This window comes from Saccopteryx leptura, chromosome 13 (genome assembly GCF_036850995.1).
Source record: "Saccopteryx leptura isolate mSacLep1 chromosome 13, mSacLep1_pri_phased_curated, whole genome shotgun sequence".
Classification (NCBI taxonomy): Eukaryota; Metazoa; Chordata; class Mammalia; order Chiroptera; family Emballonuridae; genus Saccopteryx; species Saccopteryx leptura.
Genome location: NC_089515.1, coordinates 27260698 through 27286987, shown reverse-complemented (window position 1 = coordinate 27286987; position 26290 = coordinate 27260698). Strand labels below are relative to the sequence as shown.

The window sequence follows — 26290 nt, the reverse complement described above, 5'->3', positions numbered from 1 at the left end:
TTTTATTGAATTCAGAGAGAGGAAGGGGGGTAAGGGGGAGACAGAAGCATCAATCTGTTTCTGTATGTGCCCCAGCCTGTAAGGTATTTTTCCCCGCCGAGAAGGAAGGAATGGGGCTAGAGCCACCAAGTGTGTTATAACAAAAGGCTTTATTGAGTACAGAGGGCACATCCCACCTGGCAAGGTTCCCTGGCCTCGAGGTAGGATGGAGGCCAGGGAAGTTGCACGGATTAAACCGTGTGGGAGATATTTAAAGGGGTCCCTCTAGGAAAGTCGAGCTAACATGACATGGTGAAATCCCACTGGCTGGCAGATGGTAGCTTTTTTCCAAATGGTTCCTGTGAAGCCTCTTTTGGTGTGCTTGGTTGTGGGCGGTCCTAGCCAAAGTTCGCGGGTCTGAGTTCCCCAAATGACCATCCCCCATTATCCACCGACCTTACACAGCCAAGGACCGAACCAGCCACCTCTGCATTGCAAGACAATGCTCCAGCCAAGCGAGCCATCCAGCCAGGGCTATATTACATTTTAATTAAAGATATTCCCAGGGTTTGGGGGGAAGGGGTATAATTGTTTTGTAGAGGAATGAGAAAATACTCTCTTTTGCATTTTCCCTTCATACTTGACCTTTGAGACTCTCATGATGGCAAAGCCCTGATTCCTGCTCACTCTTCCAATCCCCATGTCCTCCAGGCTGAGAGCCAATAATGGTAAAACAAACAAACAAGAAAACGGCAATGACTTTAGGCCTCCCTGGCGATGACTTTGGGCCTCTTCACACTTGAATGGTTGTCTTTCATTGGGATCTGCAAGAGTTCCCAGGTCACCTTGACCATTTTGTCCCCCACATCTTGTCCTGGTCCCAGAGCAGCCCTGCACCACTGTATTCATCACGCTGCCTGTCACTATTGGCATGTCAACCTCCTTTGCTCCTTGAAGGCAGAGGTTGTGTTTCATGTATTTTAAAGTCTGTAATAGTTGGCCTAGGGCCTGACACACAGTGAGACTTCATAAACGCTTGAATGAATGTGTGAATACTCAGAATCTTGTACTTACTTTGAAGCTTTTGCTAATAAGTCTTATTATTTCACTAGAAAGCCCGGCGGTCATACGAAATGACCGCTGTTCTAGATATTATAAATTGTAATTAAAATGATTTGTGCAAAGGTGTCTGCTAATTCAAAATGAATTGCCCAGGGCAGGCGGTGAGGATGCCCCTTTGCTTAGTGCCCCACGGGGTTTCCCCCTTCTACTTGCTTAATTGCTTAAAGTAGAGTGCAATGAAGGAAACCACTGGCAGTACATTTCTTAAGAGCCACCACTAGCTCAATAAATAAAGGTGATTTAAATAATAATGATGATTAGTCAATAATTTATTCAAGAGTGGTGGATAATTCTCAATTAGTGGAACTACAATGTTTCCGTACTTGCAACATTGAGAAAATCCTTTCTTGCCATGGTCAAATCGATTAGTTTCTAACTTGAAGTTTAAGGACTGACAGTATTCACATTTAATATTCATGTCATCAGAGGAATGCTCAAAAATTAACGTTTCTCCGTTTGAAACTGTTTTAATCCTTTTTGCATTTCGGTCAGCATTACTCTGTCGTTTTTTTGCATTTCTCTCCTGCCTTTGTTCAAGGGACTCATTTTGTCGAGACAGGCTTTTTTGTCTTGCATCTGAGGCAAGCCTTGTTTCTCTATGCTCATCAGTGTCATTTTGCCGAGAAAGACGCATTTGCTCTGCGACTGAAGCAAGCCTTGTCTTTCTCTGCTCAGTGGTTTCTTTTTGTCGAGAAAGCCATTTTTGTGCAGCTTTAGCTCCTTTTCTCTCCTCTTCAGTGCTGTATTTTCTAGGAGGCATTCTTAAAAGAAATTACGTTAAGAAGTAGTTTTTATGTAAAAGAGATGATTGCCAATGCAAACAAATGTTCACCTTCCCCCTGGCCCGCTCAATTTGCGTTCAGCCATGGCAACTTCACCCTATTGGCTAGTACAGTTACGCAAGCAACCAATAAGCTATCGGCGACAAACAGACACTTAAGCTGCATATAATAAAGATTTGTCCTTTTGCTTCATGCTGTGAAATAATCTGATTTGACCAGATGGGACTCATTATCAAAGCCAGTCGTTCTCAAAACATGTAGTGCTCAGGATTCCTTTGTAACTCTTAAAATTATTGAAGACTCCAAAAAATGTTTGTTTATTTGGGCTATATCTATCAATAATTACCTTATAGAAATTAAAACAAAAAACTTTAAATATTTGTTTATTCATTTAAAAATACTAATAATAACATACTCAATACATGTAAACATAAATAACATTTTAATAAAATACAACTATATTTTCTAAAACAAAGATTTTATAGTTTTGTAAGTCTCTTTAATGTCTGGAACAGTAAAAGACAGCTAGATTTTCACATCAGCTTCAGCAGTCTGCTGCAATATGTCTTTCGATTGAAAAATATAAAGAAATAATGACCTGCCTGACCAGGCAGTGGTGCAGTGGATAGAGCGTCGGACTGGGATGCAGAGGACCCAGGTTTGAGACCCTGAGGTTGCCAGCTTGAGCGTGGGTTCATCTGGTTTGAGCAAAAAGGTCACCAGTTTGGACCCAAGGTCGCTGGCTTGAGCAAGGGGTTACTTGGTCTGTTGTAGCCCCACAGTCAAGGCACATATGAGAAAGCAATCAATGAACAACTAAGGAGTCCCAACGAAAAATGGATGATTGATGCTTCTCATCTCTCTCCGTTCCTGTCTGTCTGTCCCTATCTATCCCTCTCTCTGACTTTCTCTCTGTAAAAAAAAAAAAAGAAATAACGACCTGTCAACATATGTAGTTGGGTACGGAGAACCTCACAAACTTTCAAAAAGCATCTCAGGAAGATCCAGGAGCCCTTAAAGCACACCTTTAAGAACCTTGTCCTCTGCCTTATTTCTGTAACTAGAAACTCTGCCCAGTCCTAAGGAACTGCCTGAATTTAAAACCCTAGCCTTCCAACCCAACCAGTGGTGGTGTAGTGAACAGAGCATAGACCTGGGATGCTGTGGTCCAAGGTTTGAAATCCCGAGGTCACCAGCTTGAGCACAGGCTTGCCAGCTTGAGCATGGGGTTGCCAGTTTGAGCGTGGGATCATCGGCATAATCTTGTGGACTCTGGCTTGAGCCCAAAGAGTGCTGACTTGAAGCCCAAGGTCACTGGCTTGAACAAGGGGTCACTGGCTCAGCTTGAGCCTCCTGATCAAGGCACATATGAAAAGAAATCCATGAACAACTAAAATGACACAACTACTAGCTAATGTTTTTTTATCTTTTCCTTCCTGTCTCTCTCTCTTACAAAAAACAAAAACAAAAACAAAACAAAACAAAAAACTCTAGCCTTTCTGCAGCTACCACCCAATAGCATAAAGAGATTACTATCATCATTATCATAATCCCTTTCATGGTGATCAAAGAGCTTTCCTATGCAATGTTTCCCAATAACTGTCAAATATGGCCTGATTATTATTCCATCTTACTCATGAGCAGTTTCTTAGAGTCATGAACTTCAGAGTGTATATGACTTGCTCAGGGTCATTCAGGCTTGAGCAAGGGGTTACTTGGTCTGCTGTAGCCCCACAGTCAAGGCACATATGAGAAAGCAATCAATGAACAACTAAAGTGCCACAACAAAAAACTGATGATTGATGCTTCTCATCTCTCTCCGTTCCTGTCTGTCTGTCCCTATCTATCCCTCTCTCTGACTTTCTCTCTGTAAAAAAAGAAAAAGAAATAACGACCTGTCAACATATGTAGTTGGGTACGGAGAACCTCACAAACTTTCAAAAAGCATCTCAGGAAGATCCAGGAGCCCTTAAAAGCACAGGCTAGAGGCAGTGTAGTACTCAGACTCATGCCTTACCAATAGAAGCTACATGTTCTTTCTCTGGCAACTTATACTAGCAATGCCAACAGCCTAATCTCGTCTACCAAATTTAGATGAGATCTTGTAACTATCTAAATATCATCAGCTAATGAAGCCTGCTCTTCTGTACTTGATCGAAGCAGAGTTCATGGTAAAAACTCTTTCTCTAATCCCAAGATCTGGCCCTTATATGTACCACTGTTTTCCTAGAGATCATGACAGCCCCACGTGGGAGAAAACTTAAATGTCAGGCTGTCACTCAGCATTGGACAACAGGATATGTTCAGGACCACCAGTCTTGTAACAGAAATCTAGGCCCCAGTAATTCTGAGATACCAGGAAATTCTGCTACAGAAAATACAGACCAAAGCCTGCTGGTGGGGCTTAAATCCCTATTATTAAGGGTAAGCTGGCTCAGATCACTTCACCCTGGTACTAAAAGGACCTTGTAACTCTCTGTGTCTAGATGGGCAATGGCAACTGAGTATGCTAGGAAAGGCATGAAGTCATTTTATGGCCATTCTTAATCTCTGGCAGACACTTCTGGAAGGCTAGTGTTTCTTATCCTTGGTGTCATCCTGATGCTTTCAAACCGATCTCAGTCTTACAGTGGGTTAAACTTTACATTTCAATATTTTTAAATTTTATACCTTGGTACGGAATGACAGCTGATGTTTATTGAAAGCCCACTAATACTAGGCACTACACGAAGTACCTTATTTGTTTTCCACCAATCCCACAGAGGCAGACATTATCCTTATTTGATATATAAGGAAATTAAGGCTTCCAGAAATATAAGGGTCTTGATTTATTTTACCAAAGGCACATGGCTAAAAACCGGTTATACTATCATATGAACCAAGTCATCTTATTCCAGATTCCATGCTCTCTCTATCATCATTGCACCTTCACTTATGTAATAGTTCAATGTGACCAATTATTATCTGCCATTATTATGTGGCTGTACCACATAAGAAATAGGAGCTCACCCACAACTTCGCGAACCTCTAATATACTTCTGTTCTATTCCTTTGTCAATTCTCAGTCAAGAAAGGTAATTTCTGTGGAGGGTCCTCAAAAAATTTAAAAAAAGAATTAATATATAATCCAGCAATTCCACTTCTGGGTAGTTATCCAAAGAAAATGAAATCACTGTCTTGAAAAGATATACAAGCACTCCTATGTTCACTGTAGTATTATTTACAATAGGCAAGACATGGAAACAACCTATGTATCCATCAACAGATAAATGGATAAAGAAAATGTGCTGTGTATAAATGCAATAAAGTATTATTCAACCATAAAAAAGAAGAAAGAAATCCTGCCATTTTCAACAACATGGATGAACCTTGAAGGCATTATGTTAAGTAAAATAAATCAGACAGAGAAAGACAAATATTGTATACTTTCACTTATATGTGGAATCTTAAAACTGCCCCCTTCCAAAACTCAGAGATACATAGAACAGATTAATGGTTGTCAGAGGCAGGGGGAAAGGAGGTATAAAATAATGAAGGTGGGCCTGACAGGGGATAGAGCATCGGCCTGGGATGCCGAGGACCCAGGTTCCAGACCCCGAGCTCGCCAGCTTGAGCGTGGGCTTATCTGGTTTGAGCAAAAACTCACCAGGTTGGACCCAAGGTCGCTGGCTTGAGCAAGGGGTTACTCGGTTTGCTGAAGGCCCGCGGTCAAGGCACATATGAGAAAGCAATCAATGAACAACGAAGGTGTCGCAATGAGCAATGAAAAACTAATGATTGATGCTTCTCATCTCTCCGTCCCTGACTATCCCTCTCTCTATCTCTGTAAAAAAATAAATAAATAAAATAAATAAATAAATAAATAAAATAATGAAGGTGGTCAAAAGGTACAAACTTCTGGTATAAGATAAATAAATCCTGGGGGTTTAATGTACAGCATGGTGCTCACAGTTAACAATATTGTATTGTGTATTTGAAGGTTGCTAAGAGAGTAAATCTTAAAAGTTTTCAAGACAAAATAATTGTAACTATGTGTGCTTATGTATGTTAACTTATTGTAGTAATCATTTTGCATATATATAAAGTCACATTGTACACTTACAACTAATACAGTATTATATGTTAGTTATATCTCAATTAAAAAGAAAAAACGTATCTTCTTTCTGAACTCCAAACTTACTTCAACCTCACCTGCTAATGCAAGATTCCATCAATCTAAGGACTGAACCCACGAAAAGAAAGCAGAATGATCAGAGGCAGGCATTTCCTTACAACCAGTGATAGATAAAGAACATCCAGCATTCAGTTGACATTAGTTGTCATGTAGATACAAGTCACCAAAGACCGAGGGTCTCTGCCCTTTTCCCCAACTCCATGGTGACCATGGAGCCTTGTCCTGGCCCAGAGTCACTCCTACACAAGGCCAGTCCCAGGTGCACCTTTGAGATAACAATACTGTCTCCTAAAACAAACAGCTATTGTTTCCACACAAAGACCTTCAATGTTTCCTGCATCAACAAAAGGCTACAGCCATTCTGCCTAGAAGACAAAGGGCTGGAAGCCATTTCACAAATGTCATGATGGTGAGAGGGGAGGGTGGAGGCAGAAAGATCATTCTCCAGCACTTTCTCTGCCTAGGGATAGGACCAACTTCACCTACTAGGGACCACTATGAATTACTGGTCATTCCAAGACTATTTATATTGAAAATAATAAAAGCTTCCTGGTCCGTGAAACGAAAACAATAATATCTATCCCTTACAGAACTGCTGTCAGGATCAAATGAGATAATAGGGGTGAAAGCTTTTTGTAAGTAATAAAGGGTTGCACAATGGATAAGGTTATTATGAGAAGACTGATGCTTTACCTACATTGCCTGCATTAAAAAGATACAATAGCTCTGTTTTAGCCAGATGAGACTCGAAATAGCCCTGGTGTCTAGGTCCACCAAGTTCCTAAAATATAGCATAAGGGAGAAGAAATGTGGTCGTTTTGAGGGACCATCCCAGTACGAATTGCTGTGCAGGTGACATCTAACTTCTTTGGCTGTTCTTTTCAGCCCCAAGAAACCAGGTCGTGGAAATGAGCCCCCTGGTGGTTGATCCCTCACCTAGGGTCTAATGCTCCTAACTTCATCCCCTAATTCAGGGGTCCCCAAACTACGGCCTGCGGGCCGCATGCGGCCCCCTGAGGCCATTTATCCGGCCCCGCCACGCTTCCGGAAGGGGCACCTCTTTCATTAGTGGTCAGTGAGAGGAGCATAGTTCCATTGAAATACTGGTCAGTTTGTTGATTTAAATTTACTTGTTCTTTATTTTAAATATTGTATTTGTTCCCATTTTGTTTTTTTACTTTAAAATAAGATATGTGCAGTGTGCATAGGGATTTGTTCATAGTTTTTTTTATAGTCTGGCCCTCCAACGGTCTGAGGGACAGTGAACTGGCCCCCTGTGAAAAAAGTTTGGGGACCCCTGCCCTAATTGCTCCCTTGCTCCTTTAAAAACATCTTTCTTATGCAATTAACAAAAAAGTAAATACACATAATAAATTAAAACATGAGAAAGTTGTTCATCCTCACTAGTGATCAAGATAAATAAATTAAGGAAAGTTGTATCATTTTGTGCTTATTTAATAATTAAAGTTACAAAAGAGACCGTTTAATGTTGGTAAGGCTGTGACAAAATTGGTGTGACCTTACAGTATAACAGCATGATAAATATGCGTGATTCCTTACAGAGGCAAAATGACAATACATAGAAAGTACAAAGAAGATACGCCTATCTTTTGGCCTAGAAATCTCTCTCCTTGGAAATTCCCAAGGAAGTAATTCAACAAAAGTGAGGGGGAAAAAAACCCACAAGGATATGTATATATTTACCTCTTAAAGGCAAAAATTGAAATAACAATAGAAACATTTTAGTTAATTGTGGTGTAGCTGTAGTGGAAATATGAAAACGTACAAACACCATGAAATGTTTATGATATAATTGTAAGTAGAAGTGTAAAATATGCTACAACTAGGTAAAATATGTAAATATATATATGGACAAAGACTGGTAATGTAAAAAAGTGAAAATATCTTTGGTGCTATGGTGGTGAATTATAGGTGAATTGTATTTCAAAATGTTCTTTAATGTTTATATCAGCTTTTTTTTTTTTTCTTAAGCTGGAAACGGGAAAACAGTCAGACAGACTGCAGCACGCTCCCAACCAGGATCCACCCGGCACGCCCACGGGGGGGGGGGTGCTCTGCCCATCTGGGCGTTACTCTGTTGTGACCAGAGCCATTCTAGCACCTGAGGCAGAGGCCATGGAGCCATCCCCAGCGCCCGGGCCATCTTTGCTCCAATGGAGCCCTGGCTGCAGGAGGGGAAGAGACAGAGAAGAAGGAGAGGGGGAGGGGTGGAGAAGCAGATGGGCGCTTCTCCTGTGTGTCCTGGCCAGAAATCGAACCCAGGACTTCCGCACGCCAGGCCAACGCTCTACCACTGAGCCAACCGGTCAGGGCCTTATATCAGCTTTTAAAAACAGCAATACAAAGAAAGAAAAGTAATCAGTTAGTAGAATTCTATTAAGATTCTGCTTCTGTTAGGGTGGGGCAGGGAGTTATCTTTTCTAAGATGTTGATAAATTAATGTGTGACATGTCTCCAAGCAGAGAGGTTGTAGTAGACTCCAGCAGATAAAAGCCTCAGAATATGAGTCAGACCAACAGTCACTGAATTGGATTCCTGCTTCTGTGTGGCCTTTGGCAAGCTCTCTGACACATCTAGAGCTTTCCTGATTTATATAATGGGAGCAATAACAGAACCAATCTCATGGAATCGTTGGGAGTAATCACTGAGGCACTGTAGATAGCATAGTGCTAGGCACATTGAAAAATTATTTAATAAAGGTTTGCTGTTTCTGATGTTAACAACAATGATGGTGGTGCTGCTTGTGGTGATAAACTGAGGTCTTCTGGAGAAAATACCTTAACTTAAAGATCTAATGTCAGAAGTGGATGCTGCTCAAATGACACTACTCTTTTTTTTTTTTTTTTTTCCCCTGAAGCTGGAAACGGGGAGAGACAGTCAAACAGACTCCCGCATGCGCCCGACCGGGATCCACCCGGCACGCCCACCAGGGGGCAACGCTCTGCCCACCAGGGGGCGATGCTCTGCCCCTCCGGGGCGTCGCTCTGCTGCGACCAGAGCCACTCTAGTGCCTGGGGCAGAGGCCAAGGAGCCATCCCCAGCGCCCGGGCCATCTTTGCTCCAATGGAGCCTTGGGAAGAGAGAGACAGAAAGGAAGGAGGGGGTGGGGGTGGAGAAGCAAATGGGCGCTTCTCCTATGTGCCCTGGCGGGGAATCGAACCCGGGTCCCCCACATGCCAGGCCGACGCTCTACCGCTGAGCCAACTGGCCAGGGCTGACACTACTCTTGTATGTGGAGCTAACGACAAACCTTGAAAGGTATTTTTAAAATAGACTCTACCTTTTAGAGCAGTTTGGGATTCAAAGCAAAACTCAGTGGAAGGTACGGCAATGTCCTACAGGTCCCTTGCCCCTATATAGCATAGCCTCCTCCACTATCAAAGTCCCACACCAAGGGGGCACATTTGTCACAATCTATGAACCCCCACTGGCACATCATTGTCATCCAAAGTCTATAGTTTACATCAGGGTTCACTCCTGATGTTGCACATTCTATGGGTTTTGACAAAGTTCAACATGTATCCATCATTATAGTGCCATGCAAATAGTTTCACTGCCCTAAAAATCCTCTGTGTTCCACTTACCCATCTCTCCCTCCCTTTGCCCCCTGGCAGAGGCTGATTCTTTCACTATCTACATAGTTTTGTCTTTTCCAGAATGTCATATAGTTTGGCTTCTTCCTTGAAAGGTACTTTTTTTTTTACTACCAGTTTAGAAGAAAAAGTGAGTGTTTTGAAATTTCATTAGGTAATGCAAAGATGATTACTTACAGTGGTTGTGTTAGATTCTTTATAAATGTTATCACCATAATATGTGTTATTGCTCTTGTTCTATCAAAAAAAGAAAGTGCCCAAGGTCACAAAACCAGTAAATGGCAGAGTTGGTTTCTGAATCCAGTTTGACCTCAATGTTCAGATCTTTCCATTATGCCCTAGTGTGTACCCTAATACCAAGCATGGGGTCCTGGAGCATTTGAACCCAGTCACAGGAGCTGACAGAGACAAGCTCACTGGTAAAGGTGCATGTCCAACCACATGTCACGGCAGCCCTTGGAAGACAGCATCCTGGTAGAACAACAAGACAGCCACCCTGTAGACTTGTATCCCTATCCTTAACAGAAGAGCTTAGCATACTTTGTCAGTATACTACCAGCAAAATGAGGTGGGTCTAGTTAAGTGTCTCTTACTTTTTTTGCATTATTCTCCAACCCAGGAGCCTCTTTAGATTTTTAAAAAATTATCCCCCACATCAGTTACTTTTTTTTTTTTTTTTTTTTTTTACAGAGACAGAGAGAGAGTCAGAGAGAGGGATAGATAGGGACAGACAGACGGGAACGAAGAGAGATGAGAAGCATCAATCATCAGTTTTTTGTTGCGACACTTTAGTTGTTCATTGATTGTTTTCTTACATGTGTCTTGACCATGAGCCTTCAGCAGACTGAGTAACCCCATGCTTGAGCCAGAGACCTTGGGTCCAAGCTGGTGAGCTTTGCTCAAACCAGATGAGCCCATGCTCAAGCTGGCGACCTCGGGGGTCTCGAACCTGGGTCCTCCGCGTCCCAGTCCAACGCTCTATCCACTGCGCCACCACCTGGTCAGGCCACATCAGTTACATTTTAATACCACATATATACTCTTTTTTTGTTTATGTACTGTGGCCCTTTGGAGGCCCAAAATCTATTGTAAAAGATAATTTTTTTTGCCTTTGAAGAAACTATTTACAGCCCTTAGGGGCTATGTCATCCTCATTAGGATGCATAGTCTAACTGCAGATGGCCAGAGTTCAGAGAGGCTGCCAGGGTGTTGAGATGTCAGGGAGGTGAGGCTAGGACCTTGGAGAGCGCCAAAGTAGCCCTACTGTGACCATGTACAAGGCGTGAAGTTGTCTGAAGATTTGCCCAGAAGAAGGAAGAAACCTGGAAAGGATGGGGTCTGGGAACTAGTATTAGTACTCTTTTAGCAATTGCTGTAGGAACCATCAGAATGTCAAAGCCTCTCATTTCACTTTCATAAGAAAGTTCTTGAGGGGGCTGACACCTTGTGGACATGGAATTTTCAAAGTCAAAGGCAGTTAATTGCATAGCTTCAGATAGTTAAAAGGTTCCAAAATCTTTATTAAGAACCCAATTCCATAAGAGTTGGAAGTTTTCAGAGTTTTAAAGGTATCAGGTTAATTCTCCATCACCCTCCATTACTTACCGGGTTCATGCCACTGCAGTATAGTTTTAGAGTGTCTGTTGTGAGTTGAAATTACTAATAGGTAATATTTATCATGTGTTAAACACTGCACTAAATACATAAGTGAGTCATTTTATTTAAGCTCTCAACAATATTTTCAGGTGGGTTTGATCATTAGTCAAGGCTAAGAGAGGATTGCAGACTTGCCCCAGATCACACAGCTGATAATTGGAAATGCCAGACCTTGAACCCATCTGGATTTCAAGAGAGTAACACAGAAGAAGATGGCTCAAAAGAAGAAAGATCAAAAAATGAAAATATAAGCACCTGAAAGGCCCAAGAGTCAGTCATTTCTGTATCCCTCAATTCAAAATCTGGCACAGAGGATGGGGGTTCCATAGATAGATGGAAATAGAGCTTCCCGGCAGTAGAATGCATTCCCATGAAACAGTGAGATCCCCATGGATACTCCCCAGAACCGGGCTGCTTTGACACTTGATAGAGCATGATAGGAGGAATCATAGAGAAGGGATTTCTGTATCCTTAAACTTGATGACTTCTAAAGCTCAAGGATTCTGCAATTATTGGCCTGAATTTTATGACTCAGACTTGGGGAAGTCACAGACTACCTAGCATATTCAGCAGTGTACTGAAATCACAAAACATGGAGAACATGAATAAATGAGACTTCTGGGCTCCCAGAACCCACACTTCCACCCCTTACAGCCCTTTCCAGAGGAGTCAGAAGTGGTTCACCATAACTCTGGGGAGCTAGAAACCTCCCAATCTTGATACAAAAGCCAATCTGGAAATACAGACATTTGAATCATTTATAGAGAAAGGCTCTGCCTGTGGGTTTCAGCTGCAGTCATGGGATCTGAACAAGAAGAGGAACCCTTCTTCCTAGCAGATGGTAAAAACAAAAACTCAGTGTGTCAACAAATGAATTTCTGAGAGTCGTTTGCTGAAAAGAATCAAATGGGCCCCACAAAATGCACACTGGGTGGACCGTTGCTCACCACAGGCACTGTCCCTTTTCAGTCCATGCTGGCCCCCAGTAAACACTCAGAATTGCCCCATCTGTCCCCACAGGGTGAGTCCCAACAGAGTACAGCTAGATGCAAGTTGAGCTTTCTGCTCAACTTTCCTAGAAGGTTCACACAAACGTGAGCGGCTCACAAAGATAACAAATTTTTTCATCAACACTGATGTTATCAGACCTTCAGATTTCATTTACAAAAGAGTCATGCATCCTAAAACAAACAAACAGGCAAACCAGACAGAGAATTCTGTGGGGCATAAAGCCATCTGTAATGGAGGCAACTTAGTGGTATCATTCAAGCTGCAGCTTTAATAAACACACACATGCACACACAATTCTATGAAATTGTGTGTGAAACTAGGCAAACTTCACTTGTGCAAATTTTTAAAGAAGTAATTACCTGAGTACAAAGTAACCTTATGTATAGGCCTTACAGAATCTGTTAGGTCCAACTTTATTATCTACAGTTTTTTGCTTTTATCCTTTCATGATTCACCAGTCTATCTTTTTACAGGCTTCTCTCAACATAGAGATAAAATCTTCCCAGTTTGTGTCTAGGGGTAGAGCTTCACATGCTCCCTCAGATCTTGTGGCATGGCGGTCTCTCATACAGGAGAACCTTAGCTGCACTGCCCATCGCCGCACCATTTCCAACCCTTCTTCTCAGGGGTCTGAGCCTGAAGATCTGCTGAATCTTTTTCTTCCTGCCTCTAAAGAAACACGGAACAGACATAGTATAATAACTATGTGAAACCCACCAAAGTATTTTTTCCAAACCAAAAGGAACGGTCTTCCACTCTTTACAGAAGAGTAAAAATTTCCATCCGCCACTAGAAAACAGTGACTGCTGAGTAGGCGTCAGGAACTTGAATTTAAAAACTTGGTTTCCCGGCCTGACCTGTGGTGGCGCAGTGGATAAAGCGTCGACCTGGAAATGCTGAGGTAGCCGGCTCGAAACCCTGGGCTTATCTGGTCAAGGCACATATGGGAGTTGATGCTTCCAGCTCCTCCCCCCTTCTCTCTCTGTCTCTCCTTCCTCTCTCTCTCTCTCTCTCTCTCTCTCTGTCTCTGTCTCTCCCTCTCCTCTCTAAAATGAATTAAAAAAAAAAATTAAAAACTTGGTTTCCCTTGTAACTCTGGACAAAGCAACTTCTATTAAAACTTTCTAACAATCTGCCTTCTTCTCCCAAATTCAGTGACTAATTCTTTTAAAACAAAATATCTTAAGTTGAAAAAGTAATAAATAGAATTTTATTATTGATAGAAAGATCCTTGGACACAGCCGGCTCACACAGATGGATGCTGTCCCCACAGATGTGACCCATTGAAGTATGTGCACAGATGCTGTGCACATAGATGCTTCTCACAGACAGATGTTACTGTACACGGAGACAGATGTTACAGAAACAGATACCCACCAGGAACACGATGTACACACCAAAAGCTCCCATAGGGTGGTCTTGATATCAAGTTCCCGGTTCTCAGCTATGTTCTCAGTCAGGGTTGTTCCCCAAAGTCCTAAGAGACATCGGAAAGATGCCCAGTGACCCAACGGCAGGGTCCCTCCCAGTTATCCCCACCCATCAGCCCCTGGACTTTACTCCCATTTCCACTGCTGCCCCTTTCCTCACCCATCACCTTATTCCTTGGCTGAATTTAGCTACTCTACGCATGCCTGTCATTCCCCCATCAACGTCCCTGAAGGAAGGCAGGGAAAGGAAGCACTTGCTCCAGGTGGGGCAGCCCAGAGCACCGTCACATCCATGTCTTTCCTCAAACTATATACATACCCGCTGGGCCTCCAAGTGAGAGCCATGCCCGGCTTCCCCTCTGGGGAGCACAGACTGGCTTCTGTGTTCTGGGCCATGCAGCTCTAACACAGACAATTCCCAAAGTTCAAAGAGACACTGAGATTCCACCTCCTCTTCAGGTCACATTTCCCCCAGAGGCTTTTGGTGACCCCTTCTCCTGACTCCAGCATCCTAGGAGAACCCTCCCCCCACCGGCTACCTCTAATGCCTCGACGAATCTGGAGGCGGCAGCTGGACACCAAGGTCCTGTGTGCCTTCTCCTGGGGTCTATCGTCAGGCTTCTTGGGCTGGGGCTGGGGGGGGGGGCTACCGAACTGGAGATGGTGCAGATCCTCAGCGGCCCGTGCAGGGAGGGTGGGGCACTGTAGGCAGGGTTGTCCAGGCTTCGCTCCCCAGGTTTTGCAGCTTCTGCTCTTCGGGACTTTCCACAGCATTCATGGGGAAGGAGGTGGGCGACCTGACACCTCAGGCCTCCACTCTCACCTGGAGAAAGAGGGAGCTAAGGCCCCGCCCAGCTTAGCCAGCAAAGGGCAAAGGGAGTCTGGGAGCGGCTGGTCTCATACAGCCTCTGCCTCCTACCTTTTGTAGGGGGAAACCCCTGCTCGCTTGCGGGAGGGAACAGAGGAGGAGGAGAAGGGTGGGGAACGACCATCAATCTTGTCAAGGGCTCTCTCTCTCTCTCCCTTCTGCTGCAGGTCCCAGGGGGCAAGAAGAAAGGGGTGGGAGGGAACTATGAGGCAGGGCTTTGACCTGGGAGAGAGGGAAAATAGGGACAATGTGGAGACTGGGGGTGGTAGGATGGGGGGGTGAAAGAAGCAAGAGCTGGGGGGAGAGGAGAGCTGCTTGCAGATGGGGCCTGATGGAGGGATGTCGGAGTGGAGTGAGACAGAAAAAGTGATGAAAGAGCAATGGGAGGAGCTGGGAGAAGAGGAGGCTGGCAGACTCCATTGCGGGGCTGAGCTCATTTCCACTAAAAGCTCCTGAAAGGGCCGACATAGATTGGGGTGGGGACCAAGGCCAGGAACTGGAGACTGAAGAATGCGGCCTCCCTACCAGGCTCAGCTAGTGGTGCCTGGGCTGCTTCACTGTCTCACCTTGAGCTGTCCCCTGGTGGGATGCAGATGGGGAGCTCCCCTTCCTCCCATCACCATAGCTGCAGGAGGGCCCCTGTGTCAGACACTTAAGGACAGGGTCTCTGATGCTGATGAGGAGGGGAGAAGGTCTGCAGAGTTTCAGATTGTATTCTTTTATCTGAAGTCTTGATATAAAGTTCCCACTTCTCAGCTGTGTTCCTGGCTTGGAATGAGCTGTACCAACAGAAAGGTGCTCCTTTAGGGTATAGGGCTCAGCCTAGGGAAAAGGATAAGCCCTGATTGGAAGGGTGGAGCAGAGAGTAAAGGGCAAGGACAAGGTGACTTGGGACTCCTTTAAGGGAAGTGGATTTCTGAACCCAGCTCAGTTGACAACCTTACCTTATGGGCTTGCTTAGTACTGGATTTGGAACAATAAGCATGAGCACAAAACAGAAATATAACAGATATCAGACTGGTCTGCTTTCTTTCCATTCTCAGGTCCCTGAATTTATATGTTGTTCCCATTTTTATTACATTCATTGGGGTGACATTGCTTAATCAGATTATGAAGATTTCAAATGTACATTTCTATGATACATGATCTGTATGTATATTGCATTGTGTCCCCACCACCCAAAAACAAATAATCTTTCATCATCATATATTTAACCCCCTGTACCCCTTACTACCTACCACTCCACCCCTTCCCTTTGATATCAGCAATAATGTTGTCTATGAGTTTCAGTTTTATATCCCACATATGAGCAAAATCATATGGTTCTTAGCTTTTTCTGATGAAGTTATCTTGCTTAGCATAATATTCTCAAGGTCCATCCATATTGTCCCAAAAGACAGGGTTTTATCTTTTCTTATAGATGAATAGTATTCCATAATATATATGTATCACATCTTTTTTTAAACTTTTCAATTGATTCGAGAGAGAGAGGGAGAGAGAGATCGAGAGACAGAGAAGCATCAACTTGCCCACTTGTTCCATTTAGTTGTGCACTTGGTTGCTTCTTGTAAGTGCCCTTACCAGGGATCAAACTCATGACCTCTGTGTACCAGGATGACACTCTATCTACTGAGCTACCCAGCTAGGGCCCACATCTTCTTGATTCAATCCTCTATCAAAGGGCACTTTTGTTGTCTCCATGTCTTGGCCACTGTAAATAATGCTCCAGTGAACATAAGGGTGTATATATATCTTTGCAAATAAACATTTCCGAGTTTTTCAGGTAGATACCCAGAAGAGGGGTTGGTAGGTCATGTGGTAACTCTATTCTTCTTCTTCTTCTTCTTTTTTTTTTTTACAGAGACAGAGTCAGAGAGAGGGATAGATAGGGACAGAACAGGAACAAAGAGAGATGAGAAGCATCAATTATCAGTTTTTCGTTGTGGCACTTTAGTTATTCATTGATTGCTTTCTCATATGTGCCTTGACCGTGGGGCTACAGCAGACCAAGTAACCCCTTGCTCGAGCCAGCGACCTTGGGTCCAAGCTGGTGAGCTTTGCTCAAACCAGATGAGCCCGTGCTCAAGCTGGCGACCTCGGGGTCTCGAACCTGGGTCCTCTGCATCCCAGTCCGACACTCTATCCACTGCACCACCACCTGATTAGGCGGTAACTCTATTCTTAATTTTTTTTCTATTAATATTTTAAGAAACCTCCCTACTGTTTTCCATAGTGGTTGTACCAGTTTACATTCCCAGAAGCAGTGAACGAGGGTTCCTTTTCCTACACAATCTCTCCAACATTTGTTATTACCTGTCTTGTTGATAATAGCCATTCTGACAGGTGGGAGGTGATATCTCATAGTGGTTTTGATTTTCATTTCCCTAATAGATAGTAAGGTTGAGTATCTTTTCATATATCTGTTGGCCATTTGTATGTCTTTTTGGGAGAAGTGTCCTCTGCCCCATTTTTTAATTGGATTGTTAGTTTATTTGGTGATAAGTTGTATGAGATCTTTATATACTTTCAATATTAACCCCTTGTCAAAGCTGTCGTTTGCAAATATCATCTCCCATTCAGTTGGTTGCCTTTTTGTTTTGTTGTCAGTTTCTTTTGCTGTGTAGAAGCCTTTTAGTTTGATATAGTCCAGTTTATTTATTTTTGCCTTTACTTCTCTTGCCTTTGGGGTCAAGTTTATGAAATGTTCTGTATGACCACAGTTCATAGGTTCAGTACATAGGTTTTCTATGTAATTTATTGTCTTGTATTTAGGTGTTTGATCCATTTGAATTAATTTTTGTATTTTTCTGAAGCTGGAAATGGGGAGGCAGTCAGACAGACTCCTGCATGCGCCTGACCGGGATCCACCCGGCATGCCCACCAGGGGGCATCGCTTTGTTGCGACCAGAGCCAGTCTAGCACCTGAGGCAGAGGCCATGGAGCCATCCCCAGCACCCGGGCCATCTTTGCTCCAATGGAGCCTTGGCCGCGGGAGGGGAAGAGAGAGACAGAGAGGAAGGAGAGGGGGAGGGGTGGAGAAGCAGATGGGCTCTTCTCCTGTGTGCCCTGGCCGGGAATTGAACCCGGGACTCCCACACACCAGGCCGACGCTCTACCACTGAGCCAACCGGTCAGGGCTTAATTTTTGTATATTGGACAAACTGTAGTCTAGTTTTATTGTTTTGGGTGTGGCTTTCCAATTTTCCCAGCACCATTTATTGAAGAGGGTTTCTTTTCTTCATTGTGTGTTTTTGGCTCCTTTTTCAAAAATTATTTCCTTGTATATATACATGTAATTCTACTTTTGGGATCTCAATTCTGTTCCATGTGTGTGTCTGTTGTTCTGCCAATACCGTACTGTTTCTATCATCATAAGCCCTGTAGTATAATTTGGAGTCAGATATGATACCTCTGGTTTTCTTCTTTTTCCTCAGGTTTGCTTTGCTTATTTGGGGTCTTTTGTGGTTCCATACAAACCTGGTGACTTTTAGACCTGTGGTGGTGCAGTGGATAAAAGTGTCGACCTGGAATACTGAGGTCGCCGGTTCAAAACCCTGGGCTTGCCCAGTCAAGGCACATATGGGAGTTGAAGCTTCCTGCTCTTCCCCTCCTCTCTCTCTCTCTCTCTCTCTCCCCCCTAAAATGAATAAATAAATAAACAAACCTGGTGACTTTTTGTTCTATTTCTTTTTAAAAATGACATTGGGATTTTGATGGGGATTGCATTAAATCTGTATATTGCTTTGGGTATTATGGCCATTTAAATTATGTTGATTCTTCTAATCCATGAATACAAAATATCTTTCCATTTCATTGTATCCTTTTCAATCTCTTTTAATAATGCTTGGTAGCATAACACATAATGCTTTCAGCATAACACATCCTTTGTTAAGTTTATTCCTAGGAATTTTATTATTTTCATTGTAATTGCAAAAGGATTTTTTTCACCTTTTTCCTCTGAAAAATTTCATTGTCAGGATACAGGAAAGCAGTGGATTTTTGTACATTGATTTTATATCCTGCAACTTTACTGTATTTGTTTATTGCTTCTAATAGTTTTTGGTGGAGTCTTTAGGGTTTTTTGCATACAGAAGAATGTCATCTGTGAAAAGTGACACTTTTACTTTTTCATTTCCAATTTGTATGCCTTTTATTTTTTTCTCTTGCTTTATTGCTTTGGCTAGAACCTCCGGAACTATACTGAATAGGAACGGTGAGAGCAGTCATTCTTGTCTTGTTTCTGATTTTAGAAGAGAAGTTTTCAGTTTTTTACCATACTAGAACATTATGAAAGACAAAGTGCCACCAAATTCAAATGACCTAGAAAAATTGGATAAACTTCTAGAAATATATAACCATCCTAGACTGAATTATGAAGAATTAGAAAATCTAAATAGATTGATCAAGAGGAAATTGAAACAGCCATCAACCCCGCCCTCAAATGTCCATGACCAGATAGCTTCACTAGTGAATTATACAAAACATTCAGAGAAGACTTGATACCTATCCTTCTCAAATTCTTCCAAAAAATTGAAGAAGAGGCAATATTTCCTAATACGTTTTTATCAGGTCTCAGAATTTAACCCCTTTCATGAGCCCTCAAGCACAACTCTGACTCATCCCATCTCCAGTCTCTGATCACCTTCCCTGGATGACCTACAGGTATGTGCTGTGGCCCAGAATGGGGCTGGTCCCACAAGTGAAGGTGGTTTTCCCCTTCTTGATGGCTAGAGAGGGGGCTGCCCTTTCCTCCAACTCCTGGATCCCCATCTGGGCTACTCTATAGCTGCAGTGGCCAAAGCCCCTCAGTTTCACACTCAGTAAAACATCAGCCTGGTGGAAGTCATTCATCTTGAATGTCCTCACAGAGATATCCTGACCCCAGACAAACCAGGGCTAAGCTCATCTCCTTGATAAATAAGTGTACCCCAACATGTGAGACAAGGCTGCAAATGCAGCAGCTGTCCTACCACTGGGTCTGCTGTATCAATTTCATGACCCAGGTCAGACACTATTAAGAGAACTAACTCTCTCTGTGGGCTGGTGCTAAGCGCTCTCTGAGTCTTCCTACATGGAGGAGTTCCCATCTTTCCATATTATTGGCTACTGAGACACATTCCAAGGTGCTTGTTTTCTCTGGCAGACAAAATATAAGGAACTCTGCCAGTAAGGACTATTTTGTGTAAAATCAGTTGATTTTCTTCCTCTTACCCACAAGCTTTCAAACAATTGCAAAAGGACCTCTGGTTCGCAAAGCTGAACATTGGGACAAGGGTAGTGAACAGGGTTAGGAAGCTAGCAGTGTAGTCCACAGAAGTGGGGAGAGGAACAGGAGACGGTTCTTAATTTCTTTGAGGTAATTTTGTATTTTGAGGGAGGTCTATGATCAGCTGGGCTTTGGATGGACTCATCATCTGACAAGTTCATCATATGACAGCTCCCATACTCCTGAGAGCTTATGGTCAGAGCTGGGCTGCTTTTATTTCTATTCATCTACCTGCACAACGTTGCTTTTCTCTGCTCAGTCTTGAGCATTCTCCATGTGCATGGATCAACCTATTATTCCCTCAGGAACACACATTATGTAACATAGCTTGAGAAATTTTCTCAAAAGGCGCCCTTCATTTCTAGCATGTTTAGTCTTACTCAAGAAGTTGTTAATGTTGTAATCAAGTAAGATCTCCTGAGGGCTTTGTGTCTAGCAGTTCTCCATGTCCTCAAGCTTCAATTGGCACTTGACTTTACTTGAGTGACCATCTCCTATTAAAGAGGGCAACTAATATCAGGGGCAACCCATGGCTCACGCTGCCTTTTATCTGTTCAGCCAAACCCAAGAGACTTGAACTTGAAATAAAAATTTCTGGGTGTAACTCTTGACTCAGCACTTTACTGTATGGTTCTGGCCAAGTCCCTTTTGAGACTTAGTTTACCTCTCTGTCAAATGTTGATAATAAGGTCTATCCTGCTGACCTTAAGGACTGTTTTTGGATTAAAACAGTAAACTATAGAAGTATTTATAAAGAGCGCCCCATAAAGCATGAAACAAATTTATCTTACCACAGCATTTTTTCTTGGGCATTCCACTCAAACACAGCGGTTCAGGTTTAGGGTATAAATAACTTTATCCAAGACTCTGCTATTATTGATACAGAGGCACAAGAGTCCCAGAACTCTCCACATTCACTCCCATTCCATTTCAGCTCACACCAATGAAACAGAACAGGGGCATTTCAGCTGGAGAGCATTATAAAAGTCTTGGAATGAAAGCATCTCGAGAAGAGGCTTATAACCACATAAAAAGCCTTGTTGTCCATTAAAACCAAAAGAACTTTAATTATAATATCTCTCAGCCCAGGCCTGATGAGGTGGTGGTGCAGTGGATTGAGCATCGGACTGGGATGCGGAAGGACCCAGGTTCGAGACTCCGAGGTTGCTTGCTTGAGCGCGGGCTCATCTGGCTTGAGCAAAAAGCTCACCAGCTTGGACCCAAGGTCACTGGCTCGAGCAAGAGATTACTCAGTCTGCTGAAGGCCCGTGGTCAAGGCACATATGAGAAAGCAATCAATGAACAACTAAAGTGTCGCAACAAAAAACTGATGATTGATGCTTCTCATCTCCGTTCCTATCTGTCTGTCCTATCTATTCCTCTATCTGACTCTCTCTCTGTCCCTGTAAAAAAAATACAAAATAAATAAAATAAAATATCTCTTAGCCCACTTAAAGCATTGGTCCTATTGACCTACTGGGATAAATTTTTTGGTCACGTGCTATCCTAGCTTAGACACTGAGAAGAGAATTGCCCATTTCTGCCACCAGTGCACTCCCCTTCCACACAATGCCCGTCCAGCCAGATTCTTCAGTGCTAGTCAGATCTACTAGGCCTGACAAAGAGTCTGGAGACATCAAAGTCTATAGGATGAAAACTTGTGGTCCATTTCCCTATAAGTTCTCCATATAAGTTCCTCTGAGATAAATCATCTCCCATATTCTAGAGCAGTGGTCCCCAACCCCTGGGCCGCAGACCGGTACCGGTCCGTGGGCCATTTGGTACCGGTCTGCAGAGAAAGAATAAATAACTTACATTATTTCCATTTTACTTATATTTAAGTCTGAATAATGTTTTATTTTTAAAAAATGACCAGATTCCCTCTGTTACATCTGCCTAAGACTCACTCTTGACACTTGTCTCGGTCACGTGATACATTTATCCGTCCCACCCTAAAGGCCAGTCTGTGAAAATATTTTCTGACATTAAACCAGTCCATGGCCCAAAAAAGGTTGGGGACCACTGTTCTAGAGGAAGGAATCTTTGGGGGAAGGGGGTTCACAGTCCAGATTCTACAGGGAGAGAAGCAAGCCACAAACCACCTTCTGTATTCTACTGAGTGACTCTGATCCTTTTCTACCTCAATATATTTATATATAAATAGAAGGACATACTCTACAAGTAACAATGGCTAACTAAGGCAATGCTTTTCAACGAAAGACACCTTGCATGTAAGATCTTAAGCTTCACCAATGTATCGCCAAAGTCATCTGCATAGCAAAAATTCTGAAATTTGAGTAGCCCAGGTTTTCAGCAACAAACATGGCAGACCAAGCAAGCAGATCGGAGTGGGCTAAGCCCAAGGGAGTCCTCCCCTACCTATCTTTATGTAACAAACAGCACAGCACTGCACCAGGCACTTCCACGAGCCCTAGATTCTCAATACACCAGAATGGACAAGTCAGAGCCATTAGAAGGTTTGGGTGTATTATTCCTGTTGCAATTGTCCCAGCCTAGGAAGCCAAGAAAATGGCATTTTGTTCTATTTCATCAAGGACCTCAAAGAATCGCTGTAATAACGCCCTCTCCTCATCAAAATGACCCACTTTAGCTTTTACTTTCTTCCTAGCACCTCCCAATTTCACAAGTCCTGCTAGAATATTATTTGCATCTTCCATCTCTCCAAAGAGAAACTTCATGAATGTGACCTCCAGCTTACCTCCCATTTCTAGAAGACCCTCTTGGACATCTATATTCATATGCTTTCTACAGAAGATTGGACTCATGGAGAGAACCAATCAAACCCAGGTTATGGGAGACAGAGGATGCCATCAACAAAAATGAGGAAGTTAGTCTTCAGTTGCCTGGAAATTTGAGTCTGAGGCCATGACCATGTTCCCTCGAAGAGTATCGACCAGACCTGGAGTGCTCACATGGTTCTGAAGTAATCCATCAGCAAAGCTCCAGCTGTGGCTATCAGAGTTCTGTAGCTGATGTAGAGTGTTAAATCAGGCCACCTGCTGAAGGGGGCAGCATGGGGAAGAAAAGAGCTCCATGTGAGTTTGAGACACCAGGCTAGAAAGAAAGGAGAAGGGAGGAGAAAGAAAGGCATGAAAGGAAAAGGATGTATGATAGAGAGGCATGGAGAAGAGGGCCTGAGAGAGTGAGATTCTTCTTTCCCTCGAAGTCACTCATCAAGTTTCACATGAGGCATGGCTGACTGAATGTCCCTGTGAAGAGGGGAGACTGGAGAACTCGCGCAGATCCCCCTGGGGCTCACTCTTCTAGCATCATATCAGGGTCTCAGGGCAAGCACCCCAAACACCTCCCGTCCCAGCGTTTGAGGACCCCATTCCAGGAGACACATATTTTTCCATCCTGAGTCCTCATTCCATAGTTAGTTACTGTGTGCCAACCATATGGTAGGGACTGTGCTTAACTCTAGAGATGAAGCAGTGAATAAAACTATCAGAAACTTACATTCTGCTGAAGAAGATAAGCTCTAAACAAATACACAAATAATTTATCATCATAAAAAAGTTCTGCAAGGGAGAAATAGGGTACTATGAGGATATACAGCAGGAAACCTGAATTTCTGAGGCTAATGAGAAATGAAATAATGATTTCTACTGCTCTTCCTTCTTCTTGTCCATGCAACAAACAAGTTTTTCTGAAATTCAAAAACGTTCTACTGCAAAAAAAAGAAAGAAAGAAAGAAATAAAGAAAGAAAGAAAGAAATGTTCTACTGCTGATATATACAAGGAAACAGACCGAGTTACGAGATCAAACCAGGAGAAACTTACAACACTGCAAAAAGTGTTGAGACTTAAGTAATGTTTATCTCTCATGGTCACTGGAATGTGAGTTGAGCTCAGCTTGAACTCTTGCATTAGATTCTTTTTTAAGACATGAAATCCGACCACATTTTCATTTCTGAAATTGGTGTCTCCTCAACACTTGGAAAAGAGATAGAAATCAAAAAGAGCTAGAATAGCTGGTGAAACTCCATATTGATTTAAAACTTTTTAAGTGATGATTTTACACATGTACTTGTCTCCAAACTCAAGTTATACACATTAAATATATACAAACTGGTGTATGTCAATCATACCTTAATCAAAGTCAATGATACTTCAACTTTTTTTTAAATTTCATGAAGAGGAATTCAGAACCAAGAGTTTTAATTTTTTTATTTCATTGGCCCTTTAATCCCAAATCTGGAAATCTATCCTGATATTTCTATCAGCATAATTGATAACATTTTTTTTTTAAAAAGCTGAAAAAGAGGAAGCCCAAGTATCCAACAATGGAAAAAAAATTAAGTAAGTTAGGATACATTCACATAATGAGTTATTGGGAAGAAATGAACATTTTAAATAATTTTTAATGCCATGAGAAAATGCTCACCACATGTTATGTGAAAAATTCTGGCATATACATCCACAGAATCCAAAATTTATGTGTATATTATACTTATTGCATAGAAAAAGAGACTAATATTGAAGAATATAAAATTTAGTAGTGGTATTTCTGGATGATGTGATGACAGATACTTGTTTTGTTATTTTTTTTCTATGGTTATGACTACTTTTATACTCAGAAAAATAATAATTTTTTTTAGGGGGGGGGCCTTCCGGCAAACACCGGAAGACCTACTAGACAAATTCAAAAAGAGCTGTAAGCACTAAAAAAATAATTATTTTTTAAAAGCCAATATAGTCAGTAGCTATATTCATAAAAACTTGAGGTTCATTTTTTTATCTCAGACCCAGAGAACCTCACGGCTGGCTACTTTCACCACAGTAGCTCCCCGCATCAGCCAGAAATCATTATTGTTCATTTGTTGACATGGGAGCCATTTATGCAATAGATTTACTTATCAGCTGCTTGCTCCAAGTCTTTGTGGTAATTGCTACTTGGTCTGAGGTTACATTGGGGAAGAATATGGGTGAAATGTGTAACAAGTTATGAGAACAGCTAAAATGAGAAATAATGTATTAAAAAGTATAGAGATTCAAAGGAAGAAAGGTGATTAATTGGGGTTGGAAGTGGGATAGTCAAGAAAGGAATTTTGGCCTGACCAGGCAGTGGCACAGTGGATAGAGTGTTGGCTGGGATGCTGAGGACCCAGATTCAAAACCCCAAGGTCACCATCTTGAGCACGGGCTTACCAGCTTGAGCGTGGGGTCACCAGCTTGAGCGTGGGGTAGCTGGCTTGAGTCTGGGATCATTGGCATGACCCCAAGTTTGCTGGCTTGAGCCCAAGGTTGCTGGCTTGAGCAAGGGGTCACTGGCTCAGCTGGAACCCCCCTGGTCAAGGCACATATGAGAAAGCAATTATTGAGCTTAGTTAGGTGCTACAATAAAGAATTGATGCTTCTCATCTGTCTTCCCTCCTATCTATCTGTCTGTCTCTCTCATACACACACACTAAAAAAAAAAAAAAAAGGCCCTGGCCGGTTGGTTCAGTGGTAGAGCGTCGGCCTGGCGTGCAGAAGTCCCAGGTTCGATTCCCGGCCAGGGCACACAGGAGAGGCGCCCATCTGCTTCTCCACCCCTCCTCCTCTCTTTCCTCTCTGTCTCTCTCTTCCCCTCCCGCAGCCGAGGCTCCATTGGAGCAAAGATGGCCCGGGCTCTGGGGATGGCTCCTTGGCCTCTGCCCCAGGCGCTAGAGTGGCTCTGGTCGCAGCAGAGCGACGCCCCGGAGGGGCAGAGCATCGCCCCCTGGTGGGCAGAGCATCGCCCCTGGTGGGCGTGCCGGGTGGATCCCGGTTGGGCGCATGCGGGAGTCTGTCTGACTGTCTCTCCCCGTTTCCAGCTTCAGAAAGAAAAAAAAAAAAAAAAGGCATTTTGAAGGGAATGGCATTGAGATGAACCTTGAAAGATGGATAATATTTTAAAAGACAGAAATAAAATATTGCCACCATTTATTAACCACCTCCATGGCAGACTCTTTGCAGTACATTATCTTAGTTAATTCTCATACCATCCTATGGGATAAAATTTTATTATTTCCATTTACAGGTGGGGAAACTGAGAATCAGGGAGATAGCTGATGGTAAAATCAGGCTTCCGAATCAGGTCTGTTTGATTATAATGCTAACGACTTCCTGTGTGTCATCCATGCAGGGACAGCAGCATGTGCAAACACATTGATTGCTCTTTTAAAAGAACAATCCCACTTTGGCTAGAGAATAGGGAGCCTGGAAGGAGAATTAGGAGCAAATATGGAAGGCCTCAAGTGTCAGACATTTAATTCATTAGGCAACAGACAGACAAAGAAGGCTTCTGAAGAGAATAATAAAATCAAAGCAATATTTATGCAAAATAGTCTGACAATAGAATGGGTTGGGTTGAGGGGAAATTGGAAGCAAGGAAATCAGTTAG

The 26290-nt window shown here is 42.8% G+C and overlaps 1 protein-coding gene and 1 non-coding gene across 2 annotated transcripts in view; both read right to left on the bottom strand.

Annotated features, from left to right (window-relative positions):
• Positions 1–14546, bottom strand: part of PKD2L1 (polycystin 2 like 1, transient receptor potential cation channel) — a 37925-nt gene extending 23379 nt beyond the window's left edge. Inside the window, 5 exon segments of the mRNA XM_066354597.1 lie at positions 13700–13733; positions 13736–13815; positions 14308–14413; positions 14416–14486; positions 14489–14546. Coding sequence (XP_066210694.1) covers positions 13700–13733; positions 13736–13815; positions 14308–14413; positions 14416–14486; positions 14489–14546 — 349 coding nt within the window.
• Positions 14547–24527: 9981 nt separating this feature from the next.
• Positions 24528–24590, bottom strand: LOC136385130 (U7 small nuclear RNA). Its single transcript, XR_010747739.1, has one exon. It is a non-coding gene; the product is annotated as a U7 small nuclear RNA (small nuclear RNA).
• Positions 24591–26290: the final 1700 nt, after the last annotated feature.